Source organism: Bos taurus, chromosome 11 (assembly GCF_002263795.3).
Source record: "Bos taurus isolate L1 Dominette 01449 registration number 42190680 breed Hereford chromosome 11, ARS-UCD2.0, whole genome shotgun sequence".
NCBI classification, from domain to species: Eukaryota; Metazoa; Chordata; class Mammalia; order Artiodactyla; family Bovidae; genus Bos; species Bos taurus.
The window spans coordinates 70,618,309-70,640,945 of record NC_037338.1 but is presented as its reverse complement, the minus strand read 5'-3'; the positions used below and the strand labels follow the sequence as shown (position 1 = coordinate 70,640,945).

General features: G+C 52.5%; 1 protein-coding gene across 2 annotated transcripts in view; it reads right to left on the bottom strand.

Moving 5' to 3' along the window:
* The window catches only part of ALK (ALK receptor tyrosine kinase), a 732,834-nt gene that overhangs the window by 22,223 nt on the left and 687,974 nt on the right, over positions 1-22,637 (bottom strand). The window contains exons 13-23 of one of the 2 annotated variants that reach the window (XM_024999478.2): positions 21,909-22,059; positions 17,493-17,624; positions 16,583-16,727; positions 13,841-14,023; positions 12,534-12,632; positions 11,904-12,056; positions 10,343-10,447; positions 8,190-8,376; positions 7,456-7,546; positions 7,263-7,327; positions 5,720-5,849 (exon numbers count right to left, since the gene is read on the bottom strand). In XM_024999478.2, the coding sequence (XP_024855246.1) occupies positions 5,720-5,849; positions 7,263-7,327; positions 7,456-7,546; positions 8,190-8,376; positions 10,343-10,447; positions 11,904-12,056; positions 12,534-12,632; positions 13,841-14,023; positions 16,583-16,727; positions 17,493-17,624; positions 21,909-22,059 (1,441 nt within the window). Of the gene's footprint in view, positions 1-5,719; positions 5,850-7,262; positions 7,328-7,455; positions 7,547-8,189; positions 8,377-10,342; positions 10,448-11,903; positions 12,057-12,533; positions 12,633-13,840; positions 14,024-16,582; positions 16,728-17,492; positions 17,625-21,908; positions 22,060-22,637 lie in introns of those variants that run through there. The other variant, XM_059891802.1, reaches the window with a different exon arrangement.

Sequence of the window (22,637 nt, the reverse complement as noted above, 5' to 3'; positions counted from 1 at the left end):
AAAAAAATAAAATAAAATGCTCTATTTAAATGCTTAAAAATATTTTAAAAAATTAACTTTCTTCAAGAAGACCTAGATCTGAAGTGGACTGAAAAAGCAAACCTTCCAGAAAATACTGGGCAGCTGAAGAGCCATCTCTGGCTTTCCTGCATGAAGTCCCTTTTGTGCAAAAGTGGCTGCCCGCCCCTCCTTGACCCCTCCCGGGATGCAGCTTGGCTCTCTTTCCCCCCGTCTGGTGGGGTGGCCAGAAGTCTTTCCTGAGGGCGGCGCCCTTCTTGGTGTCTTCTCAATTCCTAACCCTCCAAGTCCGCAGGCAGCTTCATGTGCACTGTGCTGCTCTGGGCTTGTTCCACCACGTCCCCAAGGAAACTTTGAGGCTCCCGAGGCAGGGCCTTTGGCGTCCACTTCCATGGTCTCCAGCGTGATGCTTAGCTTGCTGCCGAGGTTCAGTGAACAAGGGGGTTTGTTGGTTGATCACAGCTGAACTAGGGTTTTCCAGATGCCGCCACAGATCAGGGCCTCCCTGGGACTCTTTGGAGCAATAGCGTGGGTCTGGGGGAGGTGGCGAGGAGTTCGTCTGGGGCCTGCTTCAGTTCCAGGGGAGACGACTCAGGGAGGGGAACATTTGCTGCCCATGGACCATCAGGCAGTCCCTTACCTGCAAGAGGGCAAGTCCCAGGACCTTTGATGCAACATCCTGTGTGGTCAGTAGGCAAGCAAGGTTACCTCCATATTGACAATGAGAGGGCTGAGGGCTCAGAGAGGCTCAGTGACTCACTCCAGGTCACACAGCTAGTAGGGTGGAGCTGAAACTGCCCTGAGCTGGGCTTTAAGGGTTTGGATTGGGGGAGGCGGGATTCTAGGAGTTAAAATTGAGTTTCTTAGGATAGCATGTCTGAGAAGGGCTGGAGTTCCCGTGGACTCAGTGCATGGTACCCACGTGAGCACAAATACAGTGCACAGGGTACATTTCAGTGCTCGGTTGAGCTGAGCTGGGCTTCATCCTACTGGGTCCCTTACTGGCTGTGTGCCCTAGAGCTGACGGCGCTCCCTCTGTCCAAGCCACCGTGTCCTCGTGTGTGAAAGTGATGTGACACTCTCAGCCTCCCTGGTTGTTCTGAGGACTCATAGCAAGAGGAACAGAGTGAGCGCTTCACAGAGGGCTCTGCATTCATGGAGGGGGTTACTCCATGGAGGGCGCTGTGGGGACTTGAGAAGTGGCTCGTGTGTTTGGCTTCTCCCAGGACCTTGTTCGGGTCAGAAGTACTGGGCACTGGGAGAGAGAGAGTCCCCATTTCCTGGGGACAAGAAAAGTAATATATTTTTGAGAGAAATATTCATCCATCTTGCTATAGCATTAGGACTATCTTTTCTCTTTCCAGGAAAACTCTTTCTGTTCCTGCCAAAGAGGACCATTCCTAGCGCTCATGGAGTCTCTTTGTGTCTTAGCCCCCATCACTCAGGATGCAAGGACCATTGATGTCTCAAATGCTCCATAAGTCTGCTACACTGCAGGGGCTAAATCTTCTCAGGCATTAACCCAGGGGCTGCATTTATTGGGGCTCCCTGTCTATGGCTGTTCAGAGCAAATTAACTGCGCCGATAATCAGTCTTCACAGAAGCAGATTGTCTGTAACCCAAGGGGTGTGTCTGCATGTCTGTGTGTGTGTGTGTGTGTGTGTGTGGTCTTGGGGGTCTGCAGATGCTGTGACCAAACCGATATTGAAAACGAGCAGTGCAGAGCATAGCCAGTGTGCCATCTGTATCCAGCCTGGGCAGAGAAGGAGTTGGAACCAGGGCTCTTTTTCCTTGATTTGCTACTGAATATGGCCCTTCCTTTGGCAACTTCAGGCAATTTTTATTCTGTCCAATACTCAGAGAGGATTTTGTCCAGTACCTCCCAAAGCAGGCTGTAGGATGGAATTCAATCAAATAGGTATGGGAATTCCTGGCTTCTTCATCAGAGGAATTATCAGAGTCTTTGCTACATACTAGTGTGTATTGAGAATCAATCAGAGGGGAGTCTGTGTGGCTCTGAAACTGGCTTGACCATGGAGTTCTTTTGAGCATGCCTGTGAGTGTGTACCACTCAGGGTTCTGACATTCCCATCAGGACACTGTTTTGACCAATATCTTACTTTTACAGGGGCAAAAACAGGCCCACTGAAGTGAAATGATCTCTTTGCTCACAGTTCTTGAGGTGCTATTTCCAAAGGATAATGTATATACCGATAAAAGACAGAATAATATTAATAATAATAATAATACTTCCTTAAGTAGCTCCTGCATTTAGAGATGAAGGATCACAGGACATGGGCAGGGGTGGGGTGGGCAGGGGAGAACTGTTTCACCAAGTGAAAAACAGAATAAGGATACATTTTTAAATTGATGGCTATGGGAATAAGAGGGAAAGATGAAAGGAAGCAGCAAAGAATGAAGACAGGGGACACAAGATATTAAAAGTGGCAAAAACCCATTTTGAAAAGTGATGAGAATGGTGCTGGCCTCAGATTCCTGGCTGCAGACATGGTCAACAAAATGCGCTCAACGAATTGTGGAGGCAACATTAGTATTTAGCAAAATCGAAACCAAAGATGAAAACCTAAGCACTAGTTGCAATCAGAAGTTCTCATCTCCGTGCTGTGCTCTCTGGCGTCCGAGGAGCCACCATGCATATGGAGCGTCTTTTCCTGAGCCACTACCTACCAGACTACCATTCCCCAAGCAGGTGCAGAGGCTATAGTGGGCAATGACCGCCCCCTTTAATACAGAGATTACTGACTCCTTGATGGCCTTTGTCATTATGGATTGAATCAACTGATACTAAAAGATAGCTACTAGCCTATATCTGGCATATATTAAATCCTCAATAAAATTTTGTTCAGTAAAGAGGGGGGTCTGCAAAATTATATTGACATTAAAAGGGTCCTTCCTTCTTGAGGTGGTGGGGTCCTGGGACCGAACAATGTTTCCTTCTGTACCCATGAATTTCATTTCCATGACAGACATAGTTGGCCCTGGCACCCATTCTGTCCTATGAGTCTGTGTATCTATCATTACTTCATATCCATGCATTATCTGAAGCCAGAGCCTCTTAGACCATCTCTGAGATTCTTCCATCCTGATGTCTATGGAACTGCTGAACCCCAGGGATGGCAGGAAGTGAGCACAGAATGTGAGTCTGATTCTGAGCACCCAGCTGGGAGCCTGCACACAGCAGGTTAAGCCTGGAGAGATGCAGGGGCTTCAAACAAATGAACCAGGTGGACCTCAGGCCTTTGAATTCAGTGAGTTCCAGCTTGGAGGCACAGCTTTGCCCACCCCCTCCTCAGGGTGTGTATGTCTCCAGCCCCTATGTCCATCAGCCAGTCCCTCCCTCCTTCTTCAGGATTTACTGATATTAGCTACCTCGGTCCACTGTAAATCCTGCTCCTTTCTCACAGTCAACCTGGTCCTCACTCACTAAGTTGGAGTTTGTGGTTCTGAGAATCCATGCGGGACACCCAGCAACCTCCCACCCACCCTGCTCCCACCCCGGCTGGAAATTGCTGCCACAAACACATTTGCATGGGGTCACTCTGGAGGGCTGTCATCTGACATTTCAAATCACCCATCATGGGCAGTAAGTACCTCAGGAAGGACCAGCTCATCTGAGGTAAGTGGGTGTGTAAAGGAGTAAGGAGGATACCTGGGCTGCCACCAAGACCTGGGAGCATGGTTGGCCAGGAGAGTCACACAAAGATCAGGGTCAAGGGTTAAAAGGAAGATTTGGTGGGGGGATCCTGACCCTTAGAAGCACCTCTCTCCCAAGTAGAGTTGACCTTCCCCTGGCTGTGGGCATCCCTGGGGTGGTACCTGCAGCCAGAGGTTGGAAGCTGGCAGCAGGCTCCCACTGCAGGCCTCCTTGAGGCGGCACTTGGGCTGGGAGGTGGTGGGAGATGTCAGTGATCTGTCTTCCTCGCTAGTGCTTTGTTCTTTGAGACAACATCCAAATCATCATCAAGAGAGATACCTTTGCCTGTGAGAGAGGTTCTTGGTCTTGCCAAGTGATGGGTTCTCAGATTCCCTTTACAAGGAAGTCACAATACTCTCCTGTCCTCAAGCCTCAGGAGTGTCCAATGGGAAACCCAGAGCTGGACCTTCTCCCAGAGAGTGACGTCACATGTCATCTGCCGGAAGCACTGCTGAGATGCTCAGGGCATGAGGCTGAAGGCTCTGCCCTGGTGGGTAGGGGTGGGGAAGCTGAGACTGGTGCCCAGACCCTGGCAGAGATGCCTGCATAGCTGGCGACCTTTGCTCTCAACCACCTGCCCTCACCTTGGCCCTCAGGGCTTCCCCACAGGGACCACAGGGATCAATAACATAGCAGGCTGGAGTGAGCAAGGAATGAGGAGCCATAAGGCCTGAGTTCTAGTCCCAGCTCTTCCACTTCCTGTGTGACCTCGGCAAGTCACATAACCTCTCTGAGCCCCTGTTTTCCCATATCCAAAATGAAGTGGGATCTGTACTGTCTACTTCATAGGGTGGTTTTGAGAAACATGAAAACTCTGGGGAGGAGGAGGATGGTGCTGCAGACGAGGGTTATCATGAGGTAGGGTTAGTCGTTCTCCCCTTCCTCCTGCCAGGGGTGCTGAGTTGCACACGCTCACCCTCTCAAGAAGTTAGATTGGATTCCTTTTAGATGGTCAGCCAGAGGCTTGCAGGAATGGTGTGGAGGCTCTTAAGAGCCCGAGTGAAGGTGGGAATTGGAGCAGGTGCGACTTTCTGAGGTTTCCACCACCATATTGGGTCCATGTGAGGAGGGTGTTCAGTCCTGGTCTTGCTGTGGCTGCGTGGCTGTCGGCCTTTCTCTGCTTTCCTGGGGGTGGGGAGGGTACAAGTCTTCCCTGTGGTCCTCACAGTTCAGCAGCAACTTTAAGATGGCAGGTCCTAACTCATTGGGGAGGGTACAAGTCTTCCCTGTGGTCCTCACAGTTCAGCAGCAACTTCAAGATGGCAGTTCCTAACTTAGAGGGTCTGCTCTGCTCCAGTTCCCTGGGCCCAGGACCTCTTGAAGACCCTGGCAGTGATGGGAATGGACAGCCGGCCCCTGGGCTCGCCCAGTGTGCTGTGTTTTATAACTAGCTCTGACCAAGATGTTCTAGCCTGACCCTCAGAGTTCACATCACAGATCCTCAGGTTAGAGGGGGTTGGCTGCCCTAAACCAGGTTGTCTAATAATCAATTGGGGGGAAGTGTGCGTGGGCCCACCTAGGTTTCTTCACCCCCATGAACTCTAGCCCTTTGACCATAACATGTATGCAGCACCTTCCTAAATACCTCAGCCCTTCATTTTGATTGTAAAACTACAAGGTCAGGAAGTCCCCATCTGAGATGAGGACACTGGGGTTCACAAGGGGTGGAGCAGAGTGACCTGCCCCAGGTCAGATGGTTGAGTGAGTGACACAGCTGGCATGAAAGTCCCCCTCTGTGCTTGTTCCTAGTTTGGTTTTCCACAATCAGCGGGTCATAAAAATAGATACTGGCTAGAGGAGACATTGCTCAAGGCTTGGGCAAGCTCCCTCGGACCAGGCTCAGCCGTTGGATACCTTCTGTCCCTTCTCTCCTGCCCATCCCCCAGATCAGAGCCCAGGGGCTGGCCCTGGCTGCCCACCCTGGCTCCTTCCACCCCCTGCTCTGTATCCTCAGAACCCCCAATGGGAAAGGTGTTTCTCACTCACCGGACGAGGACGCGTCTCCCGGAGGAAGGACTTGAGGTCTCCTCCCGCCATGAGCTCAAGCAGGATAAATCGGGGCAGGGCTTGCAGACTCACACCAATACAGCGCACGATGTTCTGGTGGTTGAATTTGCTGCAGAGCGGAGGGGAGTAACCGAATTTAACTGAGCTGAGTCTGCAAAAATCTTAACTGGGTGAAGCTGGGTACAGAGTTATGTTTTCAGAGCCACGTTATGTAAAAGCTTTCTGTAAATACGGGGAGCAGGGGTCCCAGGCTGGGCCTAAGCAGAGGAGAATCCGGTTGCTGAGCAGCTGGAAGAACCAGAGGGCAGGCCTGGTTGGGGTTCAACACGCATGGAGTGTTCTTGCTTGGAGTGGGGGGCTGGGGAGCGGGAGAGAGGGCTGTGCATAGGCACTGAGCAAGAAGGCTGGGATGGAGGTGGGCAGGGAGACAAGGGTGTCCAGGAGGCTGGCACCAGGACTGCTGGCCAGGATTCACAGGATTCTCGGAGGAAGGCCTCAAGTGGAAGCTGGAGGGCTTGCTTTCCCGAGGGCCTGCCTGAGACCTGCCTGCTGACTGTGTGCAGAAGAGAACAAGGAAGAGGGCCGCTGGATCCCACCATGGACTCTTTGCGGGGGCTCTGAGATTCGGGTTTTCTTGTTAACATGATCCTATGAGGACACATGAGGCAGTGGGGCCAGGGAGCTCCACGTGGGCACGTTTGGGCAGAGCTGATGGAATGGGTGACCGTGCACCCAAATACAGTGCTGCTTACTTAACTGCAGAGGAGGGAGACTGAGTGACTCGGGTCTCCTTCCATCTACTCTTCTACTTTCCAGGTTTTATTCAATAATCACTATTACATGGGCAACCAGGAAATACGTCATTTAAGCAGGAGCTGAAGCTACCACGTGTCCTCTTACGGACACAGCACATCACACATGCTGCTCTGGCCTCATTCCCTCGGCTGCTTCCGCCAAGGCCTCCCTAGCCTGTCAGGATGTTTGAGGCTCCCCGGTGCACCAGGAGGCCATGAACCTGGCCAGCTCTCAAGGTCGAACCTCTGCTGTCTGAGCCTTGGACACTGTCACTCCCAGTGGTGGGCCTCAGATCCACCAGCTGAAGGGTCGGGCCAGCTGGGTGGACCAGGGTGGGCACCTTCCATCACGTGGGGGCCCATTTCCTTTACTTGAGAGTTGGGAGCTGGGATGGGTGAAGGACCTGGTGGAAGAGTTACCTGGAGGAAGATTGTATTTTCCACTGTTAACAACCAGCATGCTCTGTTTCTTAAGAAAAGGGGAAAAGAACCAGTGGGTGACACAGGGGTGCTGGTAGAAGGCCAAGTGACATTGACTGGGGCTACAAGATTCTTTTCCCGAGAAAACCAGATGGGGGCTGGTCCACTCTGGTAAGATGTGCTAAGGACTTCGGGGGGCGGGGAGGTCTCCAGTTAGAGAGGAGGGATGCCCTGCAGGACAACCCTGTTTCCCTTGGAGATGTGCCTGTTAGAAGTGTCTTGTGTCCCTCACAGGCTTGGGCCATTACCTGATGATCAGGGCTTCCATGAGGAAATCCAGTTCGTCCTGTTCAGAGCACACCTCCGGCAGCGTCTGGGCACAGAAGGGAGGGTGGGAAGGAGGAGAAGGCTGTGAGCCACAGAGGTCAGAGGCTGTCGGCAAAGGGCCGTGCTTACAGAGACCCTGGCCAAGGTCAGGCCCATGAGGAAGCCCCCTCTTACCTTTACAGCCACTTGCAGGGGGCTGGGGTCGTTGGGCATTCCAGACACCTGACCTTCATACACCTCCCCAAATGCGCCGTGGCCCAGACCTCTGTGCAGAGGAGAAGGTGTGATGAGGCAGGGGTACACTTAGAGGCCACTCACAGGAGGCAAGGAGTCACGCACACCCTCGGGAGTAAAGCCCTCAGTGTGGCTTTGCTCCGCAATCCCCAGCCTCTATTGCTCTATGGGCAAGAAAGGATCCAAGCCAGGCTTCATGACGTTGGCTGATATTCCTTCCGTGAACACTTACTGAGTCTCTAGTATTTGCCCAGGTCCTAGAGGTGACCAAGACATGGATCTGGTGGCAGAGGACAGATGGCTGGCAGACACCTCCTGGGGAGCGCTCAGTGAATGACAGACATGTGCAAAGGGTTCTCTGGGAGCTGGGAGGGGGAGGGGAGCAATGCTTGGGGAGGGGCATTTGGGTGGTTTTGAGGAGCACCCCATTTCTCCCATCTAGTCCTCCTGTCATTGTTCCAACCTCATAAGTTAGATAATTAAATAATTAGACCCCCAAATGGCCCTGGACATTAAACCTTCTCCCCCCGGGAGGGCTGGGGGTGCTCCGAGGGGTGGCTGTGCTGGCCTCTTGTTGTTGGAGGAATCTGTGGTCCAGGGATGACATCTGGCTGCCTAGAGCTCTCCCTTCTCTGCCTCCCGCACCTTCCACTGCCCCAGAAGACAGCACTCACCGGATGAGAGTGATGTTTTTCCGTGGCACCTCCTTCAGGTCACTGATGGAGGAGGTCTTGCCAGCAAAACAGTAGTTGGGATTGTAGTCGGTCATGATGGTGGAGGTGCGGAGCTTGCTCAGCTTGTACTCTGGGCTCTGCAGCTCCATCTGCATGGCTTGCAGCTCCTGGTGCTTCCGGCGGTACACTGCAGACAGATGGCGGTCCATACAAGGTGGCCTGGGCCAGGCCACCTCCTCCAGGTAGCCTTCCTGAATCTCTAGCTCCTCCGCTGGGGTCTAAATCTTTTTCCATCACTCTTAGTCATACTAACAAAATGATTATAGATGTGAAATTATACTTTTCATTGAAAGATTAAAGCAAATTAAAGCTTAAAATCATATGAATGAAAAGATTTATTGTATCATGCAGGGGCAGAGGCACATTAGCTTGGGTCCTCTGAGAAGCAGACCCAGGACAGAATTAGAAGTGCAAGGATTTCATTTGGGGAAATGTCTATGAGAGATGATCCAGGGGGAATCCAGGAAGGCTGGGAAGCTACTAGACTGTTTTGACTCCATGTGAAGGACAGGGTGAGGGAAGGTTGAGCAAAGACCCTAGATGGCCATTCAGTCTAAAAAGGTTCCAGCAAGGCTGTTGGGAAGTTCTGGAGTCAAAGTGGGCCATCAGAGGAGTCCCACCCCTCCAGGAGAGGGCTTGCCTTGGTAGCTCTGCTCTGCCCAGGTGCTGCATGAGGCAAATGTGGCAATAGACTTGAGAGTACAGCTGGGGCTCTTGGTCACCTGTGTTTCCTACAGATGAAGAACCACCAAGCCACATAGCTGGATACAACTGCAGAGTGGAAGGTCTCTAAAGTGGCTCTAAGCTGGTGCCCGAGGACCTGAGTTCTAATTCCGCCTTTGATACTTACAAGCTGTGACACTGACAAGTGACATGTGACCTCTTTGGATCTCAGTCTCTTTCTCTGTAAGCAGGGACAGTAACGCCTGCCCTGTCTCCTAAACCTCCACTCCCCATCCCCTGGGATTGTGATAATGAAATGAATTCACCAAAACAGAATAGTTTCAGAGGGAATTCCCTGGCTGTCCAGTGGCTGGGACTCAGCGGTCTCACTGCTGGGCCTGAGTTCAATCTCCGGTCAGGGAACTTAGATCCCACATGCCGAGTAATGCAGTCAAAAGAAATGGTTTTGGAAAGTTCTAAAGAGCTCCCCAATACAAGTGACCACTATCACTGTTATTACTATATGTGAGAACATTCTGTATATAAGGCAAACTGCATGGGAGGTGATTCACAGGGTGGATTCTGCTTTTAAAGCTCATCCCCACCTCTTACGGGCCAGGGCAAGTAAGTCAACTTCTGTGCACTCAGTTCCTCCTCTATGAAACGTGCCAACTGTGATCACAGGGTTCTTTGAGGGTTTATGAACTAAAATGTGTTACTCACTCAGCGTGTGGTGAGTGTGCAGCAAGGTAGCTCTTGTCATCCTGCTCTTTGCAGGATGGTGTCATGGGAATCACAAAGGTCCACTGAGAACAGGGAATCCCTGTCCACCCCCAGACTCCCCCGGCCCCATGGGGCTGGCCTCAAAGTGCTGCCTGGAGCCTTTCCTTTCCTTTCCTTCTGCCTCCCCTCAAGTTTCTGCCCACCTACCCCAGGCATTTCCAGCAGAAAGAGCCTGGCTGGGTGCTCTGTGATGTGCAGATCAGTGCCCCTTGGCTCACAGGCCTAATGGGAAACACTGAGAAACCAGCTCTGCATTCTCTGTGGAGAGGGGAAGTGTGGACTGGAGGTGTGAACCAGACTAGAAGAGTCCGCTGAAGCCCATGTCTGATGAGAGCTAAACTGAGGTCTGGAGGAGGCTGGGGAGTGGGGGCGGTGGTAGGCTTTAGCCATGGTGTTCTCCTCTGAAGACCCCTCCTTGAGCAGCCAGCAGGCTCTACACAGGGCTGAGGTTCAGAATCAGGGCTCCTAGGAGCCAGGAATGTGCTGGAGGCAGGAGAGGGGCTTCTGCTTTGGCTTGGGCTGTCTTCATTACCACCGCCCAGAATGACCCTTCAGCCTGAGATGGCACAGCCTGAGATGCCACTCTATTCTGCCAGATCTTCCTTCCCTGCCCTGCTCAGGAAGTGCTGGGGCTCTGGGACACTCACCGATCATGATGCCAGAGAAAGCCAGGACGAGGGCGGCTACAAGGGCAGAGGTCACGACGGACAGAATCAGCGAGAGTGGCAGGTGGGGCTCCGGGGTGGGCGACACTGGAAGACAGTCCCCACGGGGCACGGATGACCACATTGATTCTCCTCTGAGTTGCCCCCACATCAGAAAGACCCTTCCCAGCCCTGGACCCACGGACTGCCAGCCTTCTCGGAGGATGAGGGCGTGAAGCAGTTTCATCCTGGTTTTACAACTTTTAACAGCTTTTGTGGAGAGGCACTATGTAACAGGGATAAATACCACAATCTTGACACTGATCTGAAACATCAACTGCGCATGACAGAATGAGGATGGAAAGTGAGCCAATAGGGGCTGTAGAAGTGATTCAGGTGCCTTGTGTGTGCGTGTGAAGTCTCTTTAGTCGTGTCTGACTCTGTGTGACCCTAGGGACTGTAGCCCACCAGGCTCCTCCGTCCACAGAATTCTCCAGGCAAGAATTCTGGAGAGGGTTGCCATGCACTCCTCCAGGGAATCTTCCTGACCCAGGGATCGAACCCACATCTCTTACGTCTCCTGCAATGGCAGGTGGGTTCTTTACAACTAGCACCGCCTGGGAAGCCCTTCAGGTGCCTTAGTGAGTGAGTGAAGTCGCTCAGTCGTGCTGACTCTTTGCAATCCCATGGACTATAGCCTACTAGGCTCCTCCATCCATGGGATTCTCCAGGCAAGAATATTGGATTGGGTTGCCATTTCCTTCTCCAGGGGATCTTCCCGATCCAGGAATCGAACCTGCGTCTCCCACATTGCAGGCAGATGCTTTACCCTCTGAGCCACCAGGGCAGCCCTCAGGTGCCTTAGGTGACTACAAACTCAGTATGACCCAAAGATAGAGTGTGCCTGTCAGTTAGACTCTGGAGGCTGAATTGATGCTTTATCCATGAGAGCACTGGGCCAGCGCGTGGGAGGGAGAGCTGGGTGCATGATGGTACTGACCACACCAGGCACCGAGCCTGGTCCCGGACACGGCATTTCAAAAGGGATGTGAACAACTGCAACAACAGGATGGGAAAGAGACATAGACTCGTGTCCCATAGACTGGATGGAAATAAACGGGCTATTTAATCTGGAGGAGACTTGAGGAGGAAGAAGGCAGCATGCTCTTCAGACGCCGTGTTCAAAGGGCCACTACAAGCAGGGAGCCGAGGGGTGGAAGTCGGGAGGAGAATGGGTCTGGCTCCGTAACTCCCCAATGGGAGACCCTGTGTCTTAGGAGTACTGAGGTCCTTGGTGTTGGGGTGTCTGGTGGAGATGAGCTGGCCCCTTGGTGGGGATGTGGGGGTCGCATCCTGGGCTAGTGGTGGGACCAGGTGACTTATGACTCCTTCCCAAGCCATGACCCACCTTTCGCACACAGGTCCCTTTGCCTGTCATCTGAGCACCCATGCTGGGGGCAGACACAGTGTCAGGAAGTTTACAAAGCTGCATCTGAGGTGTCCCAGAACCATGGAAACTAGCTGTGGCTCAAGCTCTGTGCCCGCCCACCGCCCAGCCCCTTACCAATGCAGGAGACGCCATCCTCAGCCAGCACGGTCCCGTGGTCGCAGAAGCAGATGATCTTGTGGCTCTCGGGGTCCATGTGGCACTCGTCTACCTCGCAGTGGCTGCAGTTTAGGTAATGCTTAATGTTCACTTCCCCGTGGCCCTCCATCACTGGTGACAAGGAGGAAGGGTCAGCCTCAGGCAGAGGCCACCCTGCACCCCACCCCGGGCTCTGCGCTTCATCTCCAGCTGCCGGTCCCTGTTCCTACATCCCACTGCCACTGGAAGCACCGCCTGTGCAGGCAAGCCCCTGATGCATCTGGTGAGCAAAACTCAGAGGACCTGTAGGCAGGCGGGAGGGTCCACATGAAGGACCCTTAGATTGGCTGCCACAGGCACAGGGCCCATTACTGTTGCATTTACCTAGGGCTGACCTGCCTGGAGTCAGTCTTCTTTTGTGAACGTATCAGATCACGCATCCTGATTTCCAGAAAACTTGGCGAGGCGACCACTAGGAAGACTTGCCTGCAAGGGACCCACGATCACACCTGTGTGTCCTGGACTCATTGAGTAGCCCTGGGGTTTCAGCTGAGAGGGAGGGAGCACTGGCCCAGGGAAGCGGGCTCTGCTACTTGGCAGAGGGTGTACCTTTTAAAGCCGGGGTGTACAGGATGCCCAGTGGGTTGATGAAGGAAACCCCGTCCTCCCCGTCCATCTCGGGGTCATTGTTTGAGGCTGCATTGCCACCTGTGGCAAACCAGAGAAGAGTTTAACGCAGAGAGGTGGGTGCCTAAGTCTGGATACACGTGCGCATCAGCGGGGTGAGCAGCAGGGTCAGGGAGGGGCCTTGAGGGCGGGGCGGTGGGAGGGAAGGGAGCTCATGGCACACAGGATGCAGTTGGGGCTCGGTTCTGTAGCTTCTGGGTGCGTGGGCCACTGTCTCCTCCAGGGCCACAGTCTCCTCTGCTGCTCTGCTGGGCTCTCCCAGGAAGCAGTCCATGTGATCAAGAGTCAGAAAAGTTCTAGTCTCCCCAGGCTGGGTTGGCCCCTTGGCCCCTCTTCCAGGACTGCCTGGGGGGTGGTGCTCCTGTCCCATCCAGTGAGGGTTGGGGCAGGGGGATGGGCCCCTGTGCCTTTAGGCTCCTGTCCCTCCTTTCAGCGGGGCTTGGGTTATCTTTGGGCTCCCCGCCTTGGGCTCCTCCCACCCACCCAGGGCTTGGAAAAGAAGAGCATCTGGTTAACACAAACATCTTACACACAGCCTTAAAGCAAAACACAGACAGTACATCACAGCGCGTGCATGCATCGTTTCCTAATCTAGGGGGCGCTGGAGCCATCATCTCCCAGCCTCTCAGCTTCAGAAGGCTCTTCTGCTCTGCTCCAAAGCCCAGAGGAGAGCCAGGGCCAGGGGCCAGCTGCGTGCTGAAGGGCTGGGCTGGGATTGCCCATGGCTGCTCTCAGGAGTAGCCCCCATCAGTATGGGGAATGGTGCCCCTTCTGGAAGCTGGTGGGCTGGGGTAGGGAAGGGAAAGTAGGGAGTCCCTGAGGCCAGAAGCTGCAAAACAGGCCCTCGGGGAGCTGGCTTGGCAAGGACTGTGGGCAGGCCATCCAAAGGGAGGAGTCTGGCCTCCAGGGTTCTCATGCGTCCTTGGGGGTGGCTCAGAGAGGAGCCTGGGAAGCCAAGGCCCCTTTATCATCAGCTTTGGGGAGATCAAGAGTCAATGGGATCTTGATGCTGTCCTGCCAAAACCTTGAGGCAGGATGCTGGCTCGGGAGCCAACACCCTACCTCTGGCTCGTTTGGCAGGCTGGGAGGAAGGCGTGCATGGTCACATCACAGTCCACACGTGGGGCGGGCCAGGGGCGGGCAGGCGAGGGCTGGGGAGAGGACAGGGGAGGGAGGTGCCTAGGACTAAGAGGGGAGGGAGTGACACCTTGAACACGAATCATCTTTACCTATATATCCTCCGCCTCCTCCACCGGAGGAGCACCCCCCTCCACCCCCTCCGAAACCCCCTCTTGTCTCCCACCCCCACTTCTTCATGGCCTGGGGGCAGGAATGTCCTCCGGTGGCACCTTCCAGTAAAGATTTTCCAGACCAGAGCAAGGAAGTGTTATCACTCCAGCCACCTCCACCACCTGTAGGCAGAGACAGAGAAACACCTAAGTAAGGATTCTGGCTGGTTCGGGCGGCTGCTGGGTCTGGAAAAGAATGCAGGACTTCTGTCTTCCAGGGGTGCTTGTCCCTATGCAGCACCCAGGGGGTTTGTCTTCAGTGGGGCCTGGGGCCTTCAGAGTCCACGGCTAGAAAACCAGGCATCTGCCCTTTGCTGGAGGGAGACCTGCTCTGGCCACAGCTGTGCATGTCCAGATGGAAGCGGGCCGTGTACCCCTGCTTCCTGTCAGGCCTCTGGCTCAAAACCCCAAACTGTGCTCATTAAGGGACGGGGGTGGTGGGGGGGACAGGCGGCATGACGACTAAATCTGTTCCTCTGCCTTCCCTCTGGGCCTGCCAACTCCTGAAGCTCCTGGCCTTCATGTGGTTAACTACTTCTCATCCCAACAAGAACAAGGACCAACTGTCAACACCCCACCAAGGTCACAGCAGTGAAATTCGTAGCAGCAATCCTGGATTAGACACCAGATAACCCAAAGGGCTATAATTGTTTACTAGGCAAGAGCTTCCCTAGGCTGAGCCTTGGTTTCCTCACCTGTAACTTGGAGATAACGAGACTCGCCTTATGGGGTGGATGTTAGGATCAAAGGAGAAGGGGAGTGTGTGAGATGTTTTATAAGCCACCAGGTGGAGGGATCGTTGGACATCTGTGAGACACACACTCATGCAGAAGGCCTCACACCCCAAAGCCCAGGCAGGGTCTTGCCAGCGGCGTCTAAGTTGCTCTAAGGTCAAGAGCAAAGAGGGCTGGAGTCAGAGGCGGTGATGCTCTGGCTACAGGGGCAGCAGCTGGAGCTGTGCTTCCCTACGCCTGGGCCTGCTCTGAACTCTTGCAAAGGGTCTGTACAGAGCTAGCTTGATTGCAACTTTATCTTAAGGCCACAGGCAGACCGTAATACATCTCTCCAGAGACCCTTGAAACCCCAGGATCCCCACTTTGTCTCCCCCTATTGTTTCATATGACATTTCATGAGGCAGTTTACTCCCAGAGACTCCAAAACCCTTTCTGCTCCAGCAGAAGGTCGAGGGCGGGAACCTAGAGAAATAACAGTGCCTGCGTCTGCTGGGACCGTAAGGGTTAATCTGCCTGGACACGGCTCAGTTCTTCGGGAGAACTCCTGGCCAAGGTTCTTCTGGACCCAGAGGGGGCAGCAGAGGAACGTGTAGGTGGGGGGAAGCTGCAGACAGGGCTGACTCTGGTGCGAGCAAGAGGGAGACAGGTTTCAGGAAATGAGGTCAAGGTCACGAATAAGCTTGGGTATAGAACAGGGATAACCAGAGCCCTGGGCAAGTCATGGGGACCATCTGCCAGTTCTGGAAGCAGCAGGACTTCAAGAATCTGGCCTCCCTCTGCCAGCCGGAGAGTGGGTGTGGGCCTGTCGAGGCTCTTTTCTATGTCACGTGGTGGGGGGAAGGCCCCCTCAGCTTCATTAGCGGGAATCGGGCTCTGCTGGCTACGTGGGGCCATGAACTTAATAAATTAGGATGAGATGAGCCTGAAACCAAGTCTGCCCCCCAGCACCCTACCCTTGCATCCTGCACGTCCCAGCCTTCAAGCAAATGTGTGGAAAAGAAAACAATGGGCGTGAAAGTAAAAACACATCAACAACAGCGTTTTAAAAAATGGATTAAGTATGAAACTGTTTGGTCATCCTGAGGGAAAAAAAACCCCTACAACTTTCAATGAGCTTCTTGACACTTCTGTAAAATGAAAATAATATGTCTGGAAAACCCTACAGGACTGTTTTGAAAAGAACATGCATGATAGATGTGGAAATGTTTCGTAATTTATTAAATGCTGACTGACATAAGGGGCGCTGTAAATATCACTGGGGTAATCCCTCGCTGTGGACACAATGACTGTTTCTCCCTCCTCTTTCTCTAGCCATCTCTCAGTTGAAGAGAAAGTTTGAGTATTTATTTTAATTAAGCTCAAATCTCTAAATGCCTTCAAAAATCCTCCCTCGGTCTGAGTGTGGAGAAAAGAACACTCAAAGATGAATGGTTGACTTCAGAGGAATTAGGGAATTCACATCTCCTTCAGAGCCTGTCCCCATCTCTGTGTGACTGGCTCTCACTAAGGAGGCAGACAGCCCTACCATGGACAGAGATTTTCTTTCCATGTGAGGAGTGTGTGAGCTGGCAGCCCAGGGCCTGGAAGTACAAACAAACCACAGGGACCTGGGAGGCTGACCCCACTCAGATCTCTTCCATCTGCTCATATCTAGTTGCATTTGATAAATCCCAGGGAGGGTTGGGTTGGCAGTCAGAACGCTGCCTCCTGCCTCATTTTGTCAATGACCTTCTGCAAGTCCAAACCCCACACCAGCAAGACGGCCTCTGGATTCCCAAGGTATGACCTGTCTTTCCTCTTTTGATCCCAGTACCAATATCCAGAGCTCCCAGCATCTCAAGGGCCCACAACTAAAGTGCCCACAGGTATGTGATGGTGCCCAGCCAAGGTGACGCTCACACAGTCCTCGGGGACCATTCTGGGAGAGGCTGGGCTTGCAGAGATTTACCTGCAGCTCCAGAATTGCCGTTCAGCCCTAGGACTGAGGAGTTATTCTCCAGTCTCTCTGGGTGGAATGTGTCTGTCTTGGCCCCATAGGCCCTGCCACCACCGCCGGCTGCAATGATCAGAGGCACCGGCACGCCATCCTTCATCTGCCGGGGAGAGACATTCAGAGATTGAGAAGCTGAGCAGGGCTCCCACCCTGGAGACCCCTGAGCCATTTAAATGCTTAAACATGTCTGAGTGTCTGCTGGGTAGTGGGTGACATCTCGGTGGTCCGAGGGCTCCCATCTCATGTTACAAGAGCCCATGAGCTCTTCTGTCCCCTTCAACCCCCAGCTCCTGTATCAGTCCAAGTTCGTAAATGAAGCAAAAGCATCAGGAGATATAAATGTCTATGAACACTGGGAGGCGAGGATCATTCTTTGGGGCTGTTTATACCACCCCTTTCCTGAAGCGCTTCTCGAGCCTCAGGGATCTGGGAGCTGGTGCTCAGGGCAGGTCTCTTTTCTCTCCTTCCTCTGCATGCAGGGCTCTCTGCTTTGACCACACAACTTCAAGATTAAGCCCTCAGCACCGCTGGCCCTGCAGGAGGACCCAACAGGAAATCTTTGTCTATCTTTGATGATATCAGAAAAGTCCAACTGAGGACACAAGAGGGCACAGTGGGACCCTCTGGGGCTCTGAAGCAGGATGATGAAGGCCTGCCTAGTGAAATCGGGCTGGGACATCAGCATGAGAAGGGCCTGCCCTTTCCTGGACAGACAGGGAAGCTTATATCCCTATGGGTCTCCGCTTCCTCAACTTTAAATGGAGCTAAGAGCACCCAAGGTGTGTGGTTCCTTGGTTTGTCCTGAGGATTCAAAGCCAGGATGCAGAGAAGGCACCTGCCCTGGGAAATGGTGCACAGACCTCACCTTAAACACGTAGGTGGCTCCTCCCCCTCCTCCGCCCCCTCCTGCCCACTCGTGCACGCTTTTGTTCACGCGGATTTCTTCTTCTATCACGTTGTTTTCTCCAATGCAGACTTTCTGGATTAATCGGTTTGTCTGGAGAAACAAAAATACCTCAGGTTTGTGCCCAGGGTCCTCCGCCTCCCAGCAGACAGACCTTCTATACTAAAACATAGGGTCTGACCATCTCTCAGATAGCTTATGGTCGAGTTGAGGAGACAAAAAATACACATGGATAACTGTCACTCTGGGAAATATTGGAGAAGGACTACAGGGACCTCTTAGACAGAAAATGCACGGGAAGTTGAGGAGGGAGAGTGAAGCTTTGTTGCTGGACTGCTGAGCATGGAGGACTGCCTGGGGGAGGTGGCATTCAGTTGGGCCTTGCAGGATGTAGAGCTTTTTAAACACTGAGAATGGGAGAAAGTTATGACATTGCAGGGGAGGAGATCAGCAGGAACTCAGAGGGAAGGCGCTAAGTGGGGGTATTTGGGGGAAATGTGTAAGGAGTTTCTTCAGCTCAGAAAAATCCATCTTAGGACAGAGAGGTGGTCCAGGACGACTTGTTAGGACCCTGTGAATTCTGAAGAGGGGATGACAAAGGCCCCATGAGGTAAGACAGGGCTGGAGGGAGTCCAAATGGGAGTGGGTAGAGGAGGCTAAACCAAACAGTCAGATCATGGCCAGAAGCCTCAAATACAGAGAAGGACTTCATTCTCTAAGCAGCGAGAAGCCATTGAGGTTTTTTGAGAAGTTGCAGTTTGAAGCATCATGTAAAGAGAAAAAAAAAAAACAAAACAGTGGGTAGCCAAACTTGGATTTTATTCCACCTGATGCAGACCTGGGCATCTGGGAGTCTCTGGGGACATGCTGGAAATGCCTGTGACCCAGAATCCTGGAATCCCTGAACAAAGAGGGTGGGGTTTCAAGAAGAGCTACTATGCTTGTAGGTCACATCAGCTGAGATGAACTCACCACACATTGGTCTGACCTCATAGGAAAACAAATTTTCTTTCACTTAATAGAAAAAAGGCCAATAAAACATCAAATTTTCATCAAATGTGGCTGGGTAACCAGCCAGTGGACATGGCAATTCATCTTGAGCCACTCCTTACGCTAAAGCACTCAGGGGTGCCGGGAATGAGTACTAGAGAAATTTCCAGATAAACAGCTGAGATGCAATTTGTTTTATGGCATTTTGGATTTAATGATGGAAATAATTTGATATTTTCTAGAGTGGATTTAGTGTGCTTGGAAGGCTGTGAATTGCTATTGTAGACAGCTGACATTTCTCCTATGTACGTGCAGTGCTGGTCAGGGCTGGGGTGGGGGCAGAGTGGCATGGAGTCTGCTGGAAGGAAACCCTGCTAACTGCCACCAGGGGGAGGCCTTGAGATGCTGGGGGCATTCCCTGTGGGCAGAGCCAGGGACAGGGGATGGAAATGTGTGCTGCCAGCCGGGCAGAGCAGAGCAGAGTTCAGGGTCCAGTCTAGCTTCCTGACTGGAGATTTGCTGGCCCATCTGCTGGATCTGCCTCCTCCATAAATTGGGGAGCTGCCCAGGGTGCTAAAGAAGGTCTGTCCCTCCGCCCTGCTCCTTTTCCTCCTGTCCTTTGTCCGGCAGCAGTGGGGGCCCCCACCCCTTGGGGAGGCCCTCTTCTGAGCAGAACTTGCAGATGGCTGGAGATCTCCGGAGGAAGCAACTGGGCTGAAGGACGGCCTTTTGGTTTCCTAGAGCCCAGACTCATGGCCATGCCTCACTGCCCTGGGTGAGGTGACCCCTTGATTTGAATCTCAGTCTGCAGCTTGCTGGGCCCACAGCAGCATTTGGAAGAGATCACTTTTCCATGATTTGCTTTCTTTTTCTGACCTCTGCGAGGTCCTGAATACATTTGAAAGACTTAGGAGCTGGGTGAGTGTGGGCTGACTCCTCACAATATTTGCCTCAGGAGTGATGGGAGTGGTGGGAACTGACTTTTAGACCGATGGTTTTGCTGTCCTGGAGATGTTTGGAAATGTCTGGGGGCATTTTTGATTGTAATTTCTGATGGATGATACTGGCCAGGGATGCTGCTCAACAGGGTGTAGAGGGCAGGGATGCTGCTAAACAACCTACTGTGCACAGGATCGGGACTGAGGAATGTGTGTGTGGGATGGGAGGCGGGGTTCCAGCAGCTGGAGCCCATTCCAGGCTCTGGTTGGCCAGGCACACAGGAAGAGCCACTCCATGCAGCACCAGTAGAATTGCCAAAACCTGAAGTTTAATTCTTAGGGTCCACTTCATTCTCTAGAAGATCCTCTCTACACACCATTTTTCAGCCTTGGGAGGACCAGAGATTGAGGTGGTGCTTGTACAAGGTTTTCTCCCTTACTCAAATGGGCCCCTGGGGGGAGCGGAGGTCTGGAGCTACTGGGAAGACTAATTCCTTTCCCCAAGCCCATGCTATGCCCAACCCGATCAGAAGAGAAGGCTATCCTCTGTCCCTGGCTTCTCTGAAACTTGCCCGGCATATCCTCAAAGTCTAAGAGCAAGTAGATTGATTAATGGGGCTTCCCTCGTGGCTCAGACAGTGAAGGATCTGCCTGTAATGCAGGAGACCTGGGTTCGATCCCTGGATCAGGAAGGTCCCCTGGAGAAGGGAATGGCAAACCTCTTCAGTATTCTTGCGTGGAGAATTCCATGACAGACCATGGGGTTGCAAAGAGTCAGATGCGACTGAGTGACTAACACTTTCAGATTGATTAATAAAATGATAAAATGCAGCAATCCAGAGGAACAAGTAGATTACAACTGAATTAAAAAAGAAGGATGAAGTCTTGTGAAAAGACATAACTGATTACGATCCAATCAAATAAAAGTCCCTTACAGAAGTGAATGCAATCTTTTTGCTTAGATGAAAGAATTACATTAGCACTCAATAAATTCCTGTGAAAATTACAGCAGCTTGTAATTTAATGACTTAATATATTATATCAGGTTGGAAAGTCTTGATTATAGCTGCTAAATAAAAGGGTCCACGCGTTTCTCAGGCACGAGGCTGCACCTGTGAAGCTTACTCCTGCTGCTTCGTGTGGGGTTGGGGGTGGGACCCTGTACTTTACCCCTGGCTCCCAGCCTGACACCTGATTCTTAGGAACCCTGAGGTTATTCTGTGGAATTGAACTCATCACCTTTGTTACCACTTCTGTCTTCCAAATCTGCTCTTGAATAAATTTCTGGAGAAGGAGCCCTGTGTCCTGGTCCCAGAAGCTGGATCCCTGCCCCGACCTCGCCCGGTGCAGAAGTTCACCATCAGATGAGGGTGTGGCCTGCCCAGTGTGGAGACGCCCTGTGGAGCGCTGAGTTCCCATGTGGAATAGCCAGCACTGCTGCGTCTTGCCGCCTCCAGCACAGGCCAGAGGCATGGCTGCAGCTTTGTTAGTTCTCACTGTCTCCCCCTGCTGGTCACCTTAGATCACTACTGGCTTTCTTAAGTGTTGCCCTTGGAGCGCTCAGTGTGGACACCCCAGTGGGATCAGGAACCAGAAGGAAGGGCTGTTTCGGGCTGGAGAGGATGACACCCTAGCTAGTCTAGGGTGGTATGCTATAAGAGGAAAAGGGAGAAAGGGGGTAAAAACTGAAACCCCAGCACATTCGGGGCATCAGAAACAGGAGGCAGAGTCTCTGTGAGCATTATGAGTGACTCTGGACAAGTCCTTTCACCTCCGTGGTCTCCACTTTCTCATCTGTGAAATGGGGTTGGGGGAAGTGGATTACATGATATTCCAGCTCTGATTCTATGCTTAAGAAAACTTAAAAAAATTAATCACACAAATAATATGTGAATGCATTCTTTTTCTAACAATATCAGACATTATGGACAAAGTATCCTCAACTCTAGTCCCCGCTCCAGAAGCAACCACCATTGTCTGTGTCCTTCAGAACTTTTTCTGTGGTTTTATATACATATATTGGCTATGAGTCTGTGATTTCGAGCTGAATAAGACATGTTTGGTCTGGCATTTTCCTTTTTATAATGATACGGCTAAAAAAAACTATGCCCTTGCAAGAAAGCTTAGAAAGGGGGCTTTGACTCACACTTGTGCTGAGAGAAACAACCGTTTGCCCATTTCAGCAGAACTCAGGACTTCAGTTTTAAGGACTGCTCATGAAACCCATGCCTCAGCCTCCATCCTCATACGGATGTGCAGCGCCCAAAGCCACACCACCCACTTTCTTAGGCACTGGAAAGGGAGGAGCATTTGCAGGCAGAACAAGGGGTGAGTCCTGCCGTTTTTGAACAAGAGCTCCCTGATGGGGTGTGTCTGGCGTTGGTGTCCCTGAGGGACCTGCCTGGGTCCTGGGGAAGGTGGAGGAGAAACTCCCACTCTGGGTACTTACGCTGGGGCAGGCGTCTTCCCCTTGCTGCCCGACCAGGATGTACAACGTGTCGTCCTTCTCCAGGTTGAAGATGCCCAGCACAGACACGCCGTGGGACCGCATCATGGTGTTCTTCCCACCTTTCCCACCAGCCGCCCCATAGCCGGAGATGCTGCAATAGGACAGAGCGCATGGGCTCCTGCCATGGGGTGTGAGGACCGACTCCCTTCTTGCCCACCCCACAGCTCCCAGCAGGCTGAGCACACTGCCCTCGCGCTGGAGGGCTGGCCCCTGCATCAGCCCACGAGGTCAGCAAGGAGGGTCCTCTGTCTACTGTCAGGAGAGGGCTGTCAAGTTCAGAGAGGGACAGGAAATCGCCTCATTCACAGAGCTAGGAGGATAAAGAACTAGTAAGGGGTACAAGAGAAGGAGAGGGAGGAGGAAGAGGGAGACAGAGAAGACAAGACAGGGAGAGTCTGCATTAAGGTGGGGTGTTGCAGTGACGGTGTCCCAGATACCTGGAGTTTCCTATTATGGATTTCTCTCCCTGTCGAAGATCAAAGGACTCATGTGGTCCACCTTAGACAAGCAGCTTTCCTGTTCTTCATCTATAAAGTGTTCCTGAACGTTCCTGCTCCTCATCGATAAAATGGGGATGAGAAAAACCTACCTTCTAGCCCATGTGTGTGGTGAAGGGTAAAGCAATGAGGTCACGTCTCAGAATTGTGGCTGGCACATAAGAAGCACTCA